This window comes from Ruditapes philippinarum, unplaced genomic scaffold, assembly GCF_026571515.1.
Source record: "Ruditapes philippinarum isolate M1 unplaced genomic scaffold, ASM2657151v2 ctg2053_1_1_1_1, whole genome shotgun sequence".
Taxonomy (NCBI): Eukaryota; Metazoa; Mollusca; class Bivalvia; order Venerida; family Veneridae; genus Ruditapes; species Ruditapes philippinarum.
This window is the reverse complement of record NW_026866502.1, coordinates 169,346-182,500: the sequence shown is the minus strand read 5'-3', so window position 1 is coordinate 182,500 and position 13,155 is coordinate 169,346. Positions and strand designations below refer to the sequence as shown.

The 13,155-nt window shown below is 28.6% G+C and overlaps 2 protein-coding genes across 5 annotated transcripts in view; one reads left to right on the top strand and one right to left on the bottom strand.

Annotated features, from left to right (window-relative positions):
* Positions 1–12,766, bottom strand: part of LOC132732677 (transmembrane anterior posterior transformation protein 1 homolog) — a 20,849-nt gene extending 8,083 nt beyond the window's left edge. Inside the window, exons 1-4 of the mRNA XM_060719150.1 lie at positions 12,715–12,766; positions 11,187–11,249; positions 3,491–3,621; positions 2,538–2,753 (exon numbers count right to left, since the gene is read on the bottom strand). Coding sequence (XP_060575133.1) covers positions 2,538–2,753; positions 3,491–3,621; positions 11,187–11,249; positions 12,715–12,766 — 462 coding nt within the window. The remainder of the gene's footprint in view (positions 1–2,537; positions 2,754–3,490; positions 3,622–11,186; positions 11,250–12,714) is intronic.
* Positions 10,928–13,155, top strand: part of LOC132732667 (transient receptor potential cation channel subfamily M member-like 2) — a 45,229-nt gene continuing 43,001 nt past the window's right edge. For 3 of the 4 annotated variants that reach the window (XM_060719141.1, XM_060719142.1, XM_060719139.1), the window contains exon 1: positions 10,928–11,019. The gene's annotated coding sequence lies outside the window, so the exon portion shown is untranslated. Of the gene's footprint in view, positions 11,104–13,155 lie in introns of all 4 variants that reach the window. The other variant, XM_060719140.1, reaches the window with a different exon arrangement.

Here is a 13,155-nt window from a genome sequence, read left to right as displayed (position 1 = left end):
AAAAAAAAACCCCCAAATTTTTTTAAAAAAAATTTTTCCCCCTTTTTTTAAATTTTTATAGTTTCCCCCTTTTTTTAAAAAATTTTTTTTTCCCCCAAAAAAATTTTTTTAAAAAAATTAAAAAAAATTTTTTCCGGAATTTTTAAATTCTTTTAAAAAAACCCCCTTTAAAAAAAAAAAAAAAAAAACTTTTAACAAAAAAAATTTTTTTAAAAAAAAAGGTTTTACTTTTTTTTTTTAAAAAAAAAATTTTTATTTTTTTTTAAAAAAATTTTTAAATTTTTGCAAAATTCTTGTCTTTTAAAAAAGGGGGGGTTTAAAAAAAAAACCCCCCGGGGTTTTTTTTAAATTTTGGGGTTTTTAAATTTTAAAACCATTTTTTTTTTTAAAAAATTTTTTTAATTTTTTTTTTTAAAAATTTTAAAAATTCTTTTTTTGGGGGGAAATTTTTTTTTTCCCCCCCCCCGGTTTTTTTTAAAAAAATTTAAAATTTTTTAAAAATTTTTAAAAAAAATTTTTTCCCAAAAAAAAAAAGCAATTAAAAAATTTTTTGGGTTTTTTAAAAGGGGCCCCCCAAAAAAAAATTTTAAAATTTTTTTTGGGTTTTTTTAAAAAAAAAAAAGGGGGGGGGGGAAAAAAAAAAATTTAAAAATTTTTTTTTTGGGGAAAAATTTTTTTAAAAGGGGTTTTAAAAAAAAAATTTTTTAAAAAAATTTTTAAAAAATTTAAAAAAATTTTTTTACCTTTTTTTTTTTTTTTTAAAAAATTTTTAAAAATTTTTTCTCAACTTTTAAACCAAAAAAAATTTTTCCCCCCAAAAAAAACCCCCCAAAATTTTAAAAAATTTGAAAAAACCAAAGAAAATTTTAAAAAACCCCGGGTTTTTTAAAAAATTTTAAAATTTTTAAAAAAAAAAAAAAATTTTTCATTGAAAAGAAAAAAAAAAAAATTTTTTTTTTCCCCCCAAAAAATTTTAAAAAAAATTTTTTAAAAAAAAAACCAATTTTTTAAATTTGAAAAAAAATTTTTTTTTCCTTTTAATTTTTAAGGGGGGTTTTTTAAAAAAAAATTTTTTTTTTTTAAAATTTTTTTTTTGGGGGGAAAAAAAAAAAATTTTTTAAATTTTTAAAAAAAAATTTTTTCCTTTTTTTTAAAAAATTTTTAATTTTTTTTTTTTTGGGGAAATAAAAATAAAAAAAAATTTCATTTTAATTTGGGGGGTTTAATTAAAAAAAATTGAAAAAAATTTTTAAAAAAAGGGGGTTTTTAAAAAAAATTTTTAAGTTTTTTTTTTTCCTTTTTTAAAAAAGAAAAAAAATTTTTTAAAAAATTTTTTTTTTTTTTTTAAAAAAAAAATTTTTTTTTCCCCGGGTTTTTTTTTCCCTACCATTTTTTTTTTTTTTTTTTTAAAAAAACCCCCCAAAAAAAAAAAAAAACAAAAAAAAAAAAAAAATTTTAAAAAAAAAATTTTTTTTTTCCCTTTTTTTTAAAAAAAAATTTTTTTTAAAATTTTTTTTTTTAAAAAGGGGAAAAAAAAATTTAATTTTTTTAAAAAAAGGGGAAAACCCCAAAAAAATTTTCCAAACCCCTTTTTTTAAAAAAAAACCCTTAAAAAAAAAATTTTTAAAAAACCCCAAAACTTAAAAAAAAAAAACCAAAAAAAAGGGGAAAAAAAAATTTAAAAGGGGGTTTTAAGGAAAAACCAAAAAAAAAAAAAAAAAAAAATTTTTTTTTACTTCAAGTTTATACTAGAAAACTGTCATTTTGGATAAATATACGGAATTATTTATCTGAAACAGTCACACATCAAATTTGATAAAAGATTGAATAAATGTCAAATTAATTTATTTACTTTCCTTCCCCCCAAAAAAACAAAAATTTATGGAGTGTGTTTTCCAATCGAATTATATTGATCAAACCCTGCGTACTTACATCTAACATATTAAAAAAAAGACAAAAGATTTTTAAAGGTTGCCTGCCTCTAACCAAGGGGGATACATCATGGGCGGGGTCTATTTTGTGTCATGAAAAATGAAAACACAAACCCGTATAATACCCTTCAATAAAATTCCCCAAAATCTGGGCGGGCCTAAAAATTTTTCCTTTACCTGTTAAAAAAACAAAAGAACGATCACCAGTAAAAAAGGCAGTTTAAAGTTTGACAAATTCTATTTATCTGATTTGGGAAAAAATAGAAAAATTTAAAGGGATTGAATAATTTTTTAAAAAACAAGAGATTATCAGTTTAAATCATCAGGATGGTAACTATTTAGTAGTTTTATAACTTATTATTAAACTTTTAGAGAAAGAAGTTTCAAACCATGATTAAGAGGAGATATTAACACAATGAAAGGAAAGATAACTTATTTATTTTCAAAATGAATTCAGGTTTGGGCTTAATGTCAACACAAGTTATGTTGTTAAAATGCAAATGAATAATGAAAACTGTTAGTGGTTTTTACTACTTTATATTGATTATAGATATAATTATAGATCTAATTAGATGTATAGATGATTACATAATTCTAAATTAAGACAAATGAAGATGCATATTTATAGAAGTAATTTTGTTGGTTATGTTCCAAAAAGAATAAAAAAGGCTGGATAATGCTGTTTATGACCAAATATACAAACCTCATAAAGCCACATGGTAGAGTAAATATTTTCAACACAGCAAGCAGAATACGTAATGGAAGGAAGGTGAATATGAACAGAAAAGCATCCAGACACTGGAAAAATCCGTAAATACTAAACTGGAAATAAATAACAATATTTATGTGTTACAAACATTACCAATTTCAATGTTAAATACAAAACAAAGAAAAAATTAAACAAGGGCCGTCAGTATGACAGTGTGGTGCATGACAAGAGCCTGGATAATGTAGAATTTTTAGTTCAAATAGGACCATAATTCTGTCAAAATCCATGGGCATTTAACAGTGGCTCATTTTATGCTCTCATACAAGTGTGTGAAGTTTCAATCCATTCCTTCCAATAGTTTTTGAGATACTAACTTGCACCCAAAAACTTAACCATTTTTGTCAGAAATGCCAACACTGACACCTGGGTCAGTACAATAACTCTCCCTATCTTCAAAGTGTCAGGCTAAAAATAAATATTATAATTTTAATATTTTCAATGATATGAAAACTCAATGCAAATAAGAAGTTATAATGTGAAGTTTGAATCCTAATAAGGCACTTTGTTAATGAGATATACCTGTGAGAATTATACTTCATACAAAAAATTTGACCGAACGCCAGTGTTGGCAAAAAAAACAACAACAATATTTCTTCTTAAAAATTCAAGCTTCAATTAAAAACTGCAAATATACATGTAAATCAGTCAAATTTTATATCATTGTCATTTAACAACATCTTATTTCCTAGTGAAATATTTTTAAACTTTAAAATAATTACACCTGTTACAAGGTGAAAATAACTATTAAAACTAAACAATGTATAGAGATAATAATAATTGTGATTTTTACCTTTTCAAGCTCTCTAGGAGTTTTCATGAATGTATAAACTCTCTCTCGTTTCTGTGCATATTTCTCCTCCTCTCTCTCCAGCAGATATCCTCGTGTCAATTCTGACGTAAAATAACTCCACACTGACATCGCTGAAATATATAACAAATTTTCTACTTTCACTTTAATATACTCATTGAAGAAACCAAGTACTGGTATAATACATGTAGGTGGCTACCAAACAATTAGCAATAAACTAATATACTTGGTGAGTGCAATATGATCACAATTCAGCTTCTACAGTAAATTGTACTAACATAAAGTAAGTAACATAACTCTATAAGGTGGAACATTTATTGTAATGTAAATATGTACATTAAGTTAACAGTTATTCTTATGTAAATGCAATGTGACAAATCACTGCGGACGGGTAATTCCATTTGCGTAAAATAATAATAAGAATTCAAATATAAAGTAATCACAATCCAGCAAAAGTGAAATCTTATACAAGAAAATTTAAATTCAAACAATGCTTGTTTAAAAGTTTTATTACATAGATCTCTATCTTTCACAAAGCAGACTTAAAAAGGGTTTTCTCACAATCAAAATGCACTTAGGATTCATAATATATCAATAACTGACACAACAGTTATCCAACAAAAATATTTTTCCTCTTTAGCAATAATCAATGGTAGGATACTACGTCATCGTGCACCTGCTAAATGCTCCCTCTTGGACCATTTTTTGCAGAAATTCTGTCGACTCGATAAAATGCAATTTTATTATAAATAAGAAAATGTAAGAGTGTCAAAAAATCATGTAGCGCACCAAAGAATGGCTATAGTACATCAGAAAATTGTAAACAAAGTTTAAGATTTATTGCCTGGTTTAGCCCTGAAAACGGGATAAGTGTTTTTCTCTGAATGCTCCCACACGGACTTTTCTGAAACATATAAGAGTGTATAAGACGTTTTCTTATAATAAAATTGTATTTTACCTTCGAGTCGACGGATTTTCTGCAAAAATGGTCCAAGTGGGAGCATTTAAGCGAGGTGGCGATGGGCGTGGTATATGAAAAATTAGACATGTGTTAAATTTTTTCTTTCCCGAAAAAAGTTTTTTTTTCCTGATCTTTAAAAAAAGGGGGGTTTCGGGGACTTCCCTTTATGGAAACAGCAGGAAATAAACATTTTTTCAACATCAAAGATTGACAAGAGGCTTTGAAAAGACGTCTAGTCACTTACAGAGGTCATATTGTGAAATTTTTTTTTTTGTAAATTTTTTTGTTTTTGTTATCTAACATTGGAAACGTCCCCTTTATAACAGTTCTTTCCGAAACCTTTAATGTTTCCAATCTTTTGCCAAAATTGGGTTTTTTGTTTTTCCAAAAAATGCAAATTTTTTTAAAAAAACCCTAAAAGATAAAAATAATTGAAAACTAATTACAATTAAAAAATCCCAAATTTTAAAAACCCCCGGGCCTTTTTTTAAATTAAAAAATAAAAAGGGGGCCCCATGTGAAGGTCACCCCGGTAATTTGCCCCACCCCCTTTGGGGCAGTGTTTTTTTTTTGAAACCAAATTTAAGTCTTTAATTTAAAAGGAATTTTTAAAATAATCTTTTTAAAATTTTCAAAAGTTTCAACTTTTTAGTGTTTTTTTAGGCCAATTTTAAAAAATATGCAAAGAAAAACCCCTTCCAAAATTTTTTGAAAAAAAAAATTAAAAACCCCCCTTTTTTAAGGGGGCCAAAACTTCCATTGGGAAAAATTAATTTTAAAATTTTTTTGTCCAAAACCCTTTAAAAATAAATTTTCCATATTATATAATTAGTTACCTACTTAGGCCCCAAAAGGAAAAATTTGGGTGGGAAAAAACCCCTTCCTTTTTCCTATGTTTTTAAATAAAGTCTGTTTTGGGGGAAATTTAAAAAAATAGAAAATAGAATAATGTTATAAAAAATAAAATATTTATGTTTTCAAATTTATTCTTGGAAAAAAAGTTAATTTCCCCCGTTTAAATATAAAATTTTTTCAAAATTTTTTGATGTGCCTTATTTCAAGGGATAAAAATCTTATACCAATTTAAGGGTTTTTTCTTTCCCAGGTTTTAAAAAAATGGTTTTGGCCATAAAAATTTTCAATTTTCCCGGATTTTTTTTTCCCGGGGAAAAATTTAAATTTTTTGGGGTAGGTTTTTCAAACTCGACCCTTTGACCAAATAGCCCCGATTCTCAATTATTTCAAAATAAATATAAACATGTTTTATAACAAAAGGTGGCGCGATAGCTGAGTTGGTTAGGTGTCACCCCGGTACGGAATAAGACCTAGCCCGTTGTAGTCTAGAAAGTAGTTCTTTTAAATTTTGAAATGGCCTATTTCAAGTCATCTTAATTGATACTGGTTATATTTTAAGTATATCTTTAGTAATTGTGTACATAAAGTTTCATTTCTTTTTGATGTATTTTTGCAGGATTTCATTTCTGGGTGGACGGTTTTAGGAAGTACTATGCACAAGAATACACACCAGTTACTATTTGGAATATTCTATAGTGATTACAGAAATTAAAAGCTGCAGAAAAACTCCAAGGGCTAATGTATTATTTTTTTGTGCTAAATTTACTTGGACTGCATTGGTGTTTAAAGAAATGGTCATGAAGTTTCGGTACAGGATTTGCTTTGTCCAGAATTTAGCCTTAAATGTGATGGATTTACTATAGGATATATATTACGAAAATTCAGTGGGCCGTCTCCGTTAGACCACCAAGAGGTCTATTCAATAATCTTGAGCTAGGGACTGGATCCCGGATTCCCTTGTATCTCATAGCTGTCTCTGAAGCCTAAAGTCATGTCTACGTCCCCGCGAGGATTAAAGGAAGATAGATGGATAGAATATACTGTAATCATAAAAGCAAATAAAATCATGTATGCGATGATGTTGTCATTTTATTTATCTCTCCAACATATTTAAAAGTTATCCCCCTATGTTTCCAGAGCTCAAATGCGAAGGGAATACAAGAAATGGTCTCTGTTGATGTGTCCGTCCCAATATTGTCAAGAGGATAACTATAGTACTTGAGTGATGTTCTTCAAACTTCAAGTAAATATCAATCATATCCCTTATGTCTATATCTCTTATGTATATATAGACTCAATCAAACCGATTCTGCAATTTCCATGTGATTTTTTTAATGTGTCACAGGGTAGAATAAATAATAAACTTCTGGCGTAGGTTTGTCAATTTAACTGCAAAATATACAAAGAAAAGGCCTAAAAACAAAAATACATGATTATGATACAAGTTAATTAAAACATACATAAAATACAACAATAAAACTATTGAGCGATGCAAATAAGAATTATTTCAAGTAATTGAATAAAATGAAAATAATTTTACCACAGCGTCTCAAGACAAAAAGTAAATAACTTAGTTATAAGATATTTCCAAAAATTCTATAATAAACAAATAGAATTTATATATTAATAAGTAATACACACTCAGTATATCTATACTCGTAAGAGAATAAAGATGAAGTGACCTGGAGAAGGAAAGTTCGCAGGAATTTGGAAGAAAGGAAATGTTTAAAAACCAATGTAAAACTTTCTCTCAAATATCTTTCATACAACGTACAACACGATTGGACATACAAAAACAGATCACAAAATTGCACGAGATACGAACATAGTTGAATTGTTTCGGTCGGTTCCGTGAATTTCCACTAATAAGCGTACGTTACGGAACCATCCGATACCATACAATAGCAGACGAAAACAGAAGACGGACACAAACGGCAATCGACGCATGCGCAGACATTAAGTATACTTTTCCCGCGACTAAATGACAACCAGTGCACGGAAAAATCAACAATTAATATAAAAATAAATCGACCCGTGAAAAATGCTTTCGACGGATCACACTCTTTCCAGTTCTTCATACTGACATAAAAATGAAAATGGGAATGGAAGGAAGTATAATGTGTATAAAAACAACTCTACCTTGCCTTCTTATAGAGATATTCACCTTAATCAGATTTACTTGAAAACTTTGTCCGAAGCTTAACTCTAAAAGTACATGGGGAATTTCCTCCAAACTTAATACACTGACATAGCATATTGGTATGAAGTGCAATGTGCAATATCAATAACTCTACATAGCCTACTTTTAGAGTTATTCCCATTTATCAGATTTATTTGCAAAATAATCAAAAGCGTAACTCTAAAAGTACTTGAATGATTTTCATAATAAAACAAAATAATTAATATACATATACGTTATAGTTATGTTAACATTCCCTTATTTCTTTTATTCTTTTTCCACTTACTTGAAAACTATACTTAGCATGATCATAACTACACAGTTTTTAAGGATTTTCTCTCACAAAGTAAGACAAATATGACAAAGATATATAAACATTATTTATCAATTGGTTTACAAAACACAGCATTCTGTGTAATATACACAACTTAAGACAAATGCAATTCATATCATAGACAAGGTAAATGTATATAAAATATAAAATGATAACATGAATGAGTCCTTTTACAAAAATAGATTTTTACAAATACCTACCGGGTTTTATGAATCCAATTAAGTAAAAAATTACTTATCAATGCTAGAAATCTATACCCCATCCAGATAACTTAGGTCCCAGAATGATTGCTTAGCACTTGTTGTACCGCGTAGTAGAACTGTGATTTATGGTGATCGTGCTTTTATGACAGCAGCCCCTAAACTCTGGAATGCACTACCTTAAACACTTAAAAGCTGTGAAACTCTAACAGTGTTTAAGAGAGCACTTCAAACTCACTTATTTAAGAGGTTTTATTTGGACTGATTATTTTTGGGTTCTTACCTGAATTTTATTATTTATGTGGGTCTTTTTAACTTTTTTAAACTACATTTGATTTGAATTTGTGACTTGAGCGATATTGATGTTTTAATTTGTTTCTTTTGTTGTTGTTTTTTTTTTCTTTTCTTTTTTTTTCTTTTGAATATTTATCATGTATTTGGTTATACTGTACAGTACTTTTGAACGTGTCAATGTGCATGAAAAAAATGCTTAAGAAGTTTGGTATATAATAATAATAATAATCATTATTACTTGAGTAAAATGCATATCAAAACTGTATCACCAACATGTAAAACAAAAATATATGAATAACATATAAACGTTATTTATTGTTTTACAAAATACATCTGTAGACAACTAATGGCGGATGCAATGTAAACGGGACACAGGTTTGAAAGAAAGCGATTTATCATGTAAAAGGTTATGAAGATTGAAATAGTATAGATTGGTATGGATAATCCGGCGGCTGAAAATACGGGAAAGGTTTATGGCATTGTTTTAACAATTGTAGTAATAAGGAGTTTTGAAAATAAAAATAACAACATTCTGATTTATTCATTTTTTTTCAATCAAATATATGTATTGATTAAAACACATAATTTATTACATTTTACAATTAACCCTACGACAAGGGGGTCAGGACTTCTAACTTTAATATAATGCTTTAATTTATATGAATATGAACAACAGTTTCCATATAATTATAAAATTGTAATTATATCTGGAACCAGACCATGAGTCCATGGCACTGTCCAAAAAAACTGGTGTTTGAGTTAAACCTTATTTTATTGATAATTCTACAAGATGAAAGATAGAGGAAACTTTATTTAAGAAATATTATATCCCAAACTGTGATTTTATTGCTCAATAACATCACTGTTTGGAGTTCGGATGCGGGGAATTATATGAAAATGATGCGCATCCAAACGACAAACAGTGATGTTATCAAGCAATAAAATCACCGATTTGGATATATTATTTCGATTCTAACACGACATCAACAAATAAATGCTGCCCGTACATGATAATTAGCTATATTGCGCCTGATTTGTGTCCGTACTTATTGTCAGCGCGACACATTTTTAGTGGTTACGTCACGTGTATAATGATTACGTCACATGTCTAAATATAGAACGTCAAACAGTGATTTTACAGCATAATAACACACACTTTCGGTTCTTTTATGTTCAAAAGGGAAAAATGCGGGTCGTGTTAGAATTAATGTCTATTCATTTTTAACAACGAATTTGAGCGGCTGTGAAAAAAGTTGATAAAAAAATAAGATCCATGCATATATTCAATTATAATACAAAAAAGAGATTGATTGTATTGTTGCTTGTATTGTTGCTATTATTATTATTATTTTGAAAAAATATATATATAATGCTATTGCCTCACATGATTGTAATGTTATATGTGTAGTGGTGGGGTTTGGTTGACAAACACTCAATTTGGTTTATACAAATATTTATTCTATCAAGAATAAAACCTGTAACAAATAAAATAAGTATGAGACATCACATTACAAATAAATATTTTACAAGACACATACAGTACATTTCACAAAATACATAATACACAATATAATACAACAATTCAAATTACAATAAAAACAATTCCACAAATAAATAAATACATATATACATACCAGGCTTGTAATAGAAGAAATCTAATGTAATAATAGAAATAAGAATCAAGTGTTTCTATAAAGAAATTACTGAAAGTTAACTAATTTTATAGTTCTTTTCACTCCGAAAGCGAGACAAGGAGTGGTCATATACCAAGAAAATATTACATTCCAGAACCAAATCAACTAAAAATAACTTTCATACAAAATCAATCATCGATCACTCAACTTGCAAAACCAGTTCAATCAGCCATAACAAAAGGAACAAAGACAAACATGAACACATAACACCACAATAGATTTAGTCTGGCCTTTAAGGGAAATTACCATAAACATTCTAAAAAGATGACTTGGCTTAATTTGACCTTATCTACATATGTTTTCTGTAATATATACAGTACACGTATAGTCTTTTGCCATGATTATCAACTTGAGAAGATATATCTATCGAAAGATAATTATATGAAATGCACAAGAAACAGCAAACATATGTATAATAAAATACACTTTATTTGCTATTATGTTGCAAATACACAGAAAATAAAAGCATACAGTATAGTACTGTATGGGTCGTATACTTTGCAAGACGGACTTTGCAGACAAGTTAAACAAAGAGGGATTTTGTAGATAAGTTAAAAAAGAAGGGTTTCAGATTTTGCAGACAATTATATACTTTTTATTCTAACTTTACTTATGAAAACATATTTATTTCTCAAGATTAAAATTAAAATATTTTTAAAAATAACTGTACAAGTAGCATCTTACTAAAGTTTTGCAAATAATAATTATTTCTAGAATGCATAAATTCAGCATAACTGTCCATTCACACCTTATGACAAGGGCTTAAACACCCCCAGTTTAATCTATATTGTCTGCAAAATCTAAAACCCTTCTTTGTTTAACTTGTCTGCAAAATCCCTCTTTGTTTAACTTCTCTGACCCTATTTTTCCGTGAAAATGGAACGTTTCAATAAACACAATAACCGGAAGCTGTGGTGCGGAAGTTTACAGTTTTCCATGGCATTTATGACAACACATTAAAATTTGTCCAATTTTAACGCAAAGAATGCTTTTGGTGAATATTGTACTGCAGAATTATAACATAACCTCTTATAATATTGTACTGTTAACATTATTTGAAGGTTATCTAGCACAAACAGTTCGTCAATTTTTACATCGTTGTAAACTAGACGAATGCCCGGTTACTGATAAAACCGGATAGGTTATATATTCTATAATTACCAGTTCCTCCCTCTGACTGTTCTCCCCCGAACCATTTCCTGTCCTGACAGTTCTCCTCCACATCTAAAATATGCAGACAGTTTCCCCCTAAAACAAATCTATTATTTATTAATTTTCATTTTTTATAAAGGAATTTTATTGAACATACAATTAAATTTCGTTTGCTCAAACTCGGATCGCTCGAATACCTCCTTTCGCTCGAACTCATCGCCCGGTCCCGGCAAAATTCCTATAATAATATATATTGCTCTTCCTCGGATCACTCTCACACCAATAGCTCGAACTTTCGAACCTGATCTCTGGTCCCTTCGACAGAAATATAGTGAAAATCACACCTTTTTGGTTGAACACAAAAAGACAACAAAAGCTACAGGTCGACATGTTCTAAAGTGTCTGCCTGCATCGCATGTTTTTAACACCTCATGATCGTAATAAACCAATTACAATATGCATGAATATAGACTAACACAGTGTACCCTTAATAATCATTTGAAAACACTGGGGTAATAATTCCTAATATTTAAAAGAAATGACGTATTAGACGAACTGATGCACTAACAAACAATTATATTGCCGTATTTATCATTCTACAGATGTAAGCTGGAAAATGTTTATGCCTATGTTCTATGTGATAATAGTTCAACCTCGGTTGGCTCGAACTTACGATCTCTAGAACAAATTTGCACAGTCCCTCCGAGTTCGAGTGAACGAAGTTTGACTGTATGATAGATTAAATGATACATGTACAGTATGCCTATCATTATTTGTTAACAATGTGAGAAATGTTGGAAATAATGCAGCAGTGAATTTTTTACCTCCCCGTCCTGCATCCAAAACACAATGAATTTGCCGTGAACACAAAGTTTCAAATGATGTGCATCTTTTGGAATGGACGCATGCTTTTTCTGAGTAGTGAGTCCTGTCTGATAGGAATTTGGTAATAAATACCAAATTGTGTTCAAGTTATATCAATCTGATGACAGTAAATATTATTTTTGCTAATATTTTACATTTTTTTTTACCATTAATGACTTACAGGTTACATGTAAACATTTTATTTGTGTTGTGCTTGTTTGGAATGTCAACTTAAACAGAATATTTTAAATTGCAAATCTGCTCTTACTCGGCAGTAAATGAGTAATTAGTGTAGCTGCTTTTTTCATGAAGAAACCAGTGCTGATAGTGATAATTGTGATTGGCATATTTTAACTAGCCAGGTCAGGCATTTCTAAATAGCCTGATAACACTGTAGCAATGTGAGGATACACATAGGTTATATTCATGGAGCTCGCACACAGTAACTTTTTGATATTTTTTAACTCTAAGAAAAATGTCAATTATAAATTGCTGACAGTTTATATTTTCTAGAAAAAGTAAGGAAAACATTATTTTGTTTCATATGAAAGGAATGAATTGCGTTAACAATCCTAGATATTGTCTGATATGACGAGTTGTAAGAGCCCATTTGCAGTTATATGGGTAAGAGTTTGATAAGACTCCCTACAGTCGTCTTAATACAAACTCTTACCCATACGTATTCTAGTAAGATGACCTGCTCGATGACAAGTTTCCAATATCATTCTGTATTTTTCAACATTTTAATATGTTCAGATTCAGAGAAATCTTTGTAAAGTTACTTTTAAACTATCAATAATACCTATATAATAATAGTTTAGAGGTTGTTTTTTTATTTAAACTGTGAGTCCCTGGTTTGGGGCATGTTGTTGCCATCAAAAGCATGTACTTCATTTTTAAAAAAAAATCGAATCAAATCGAGATATTTTTAGAAGTTCGACTTTCAGTTTGAATATATCACCTGCAAGTGTATCATCTGGTATCACTTAACAATAAAAGCAGTATGACAATGCAACAACAAATTGATAGTAATCATATGAAAATGAGGAAAAAAAGATAATTACAGGCTTAATTGATCAGGAATGCGAATAATTACAAGAAAAAAATGTTAACC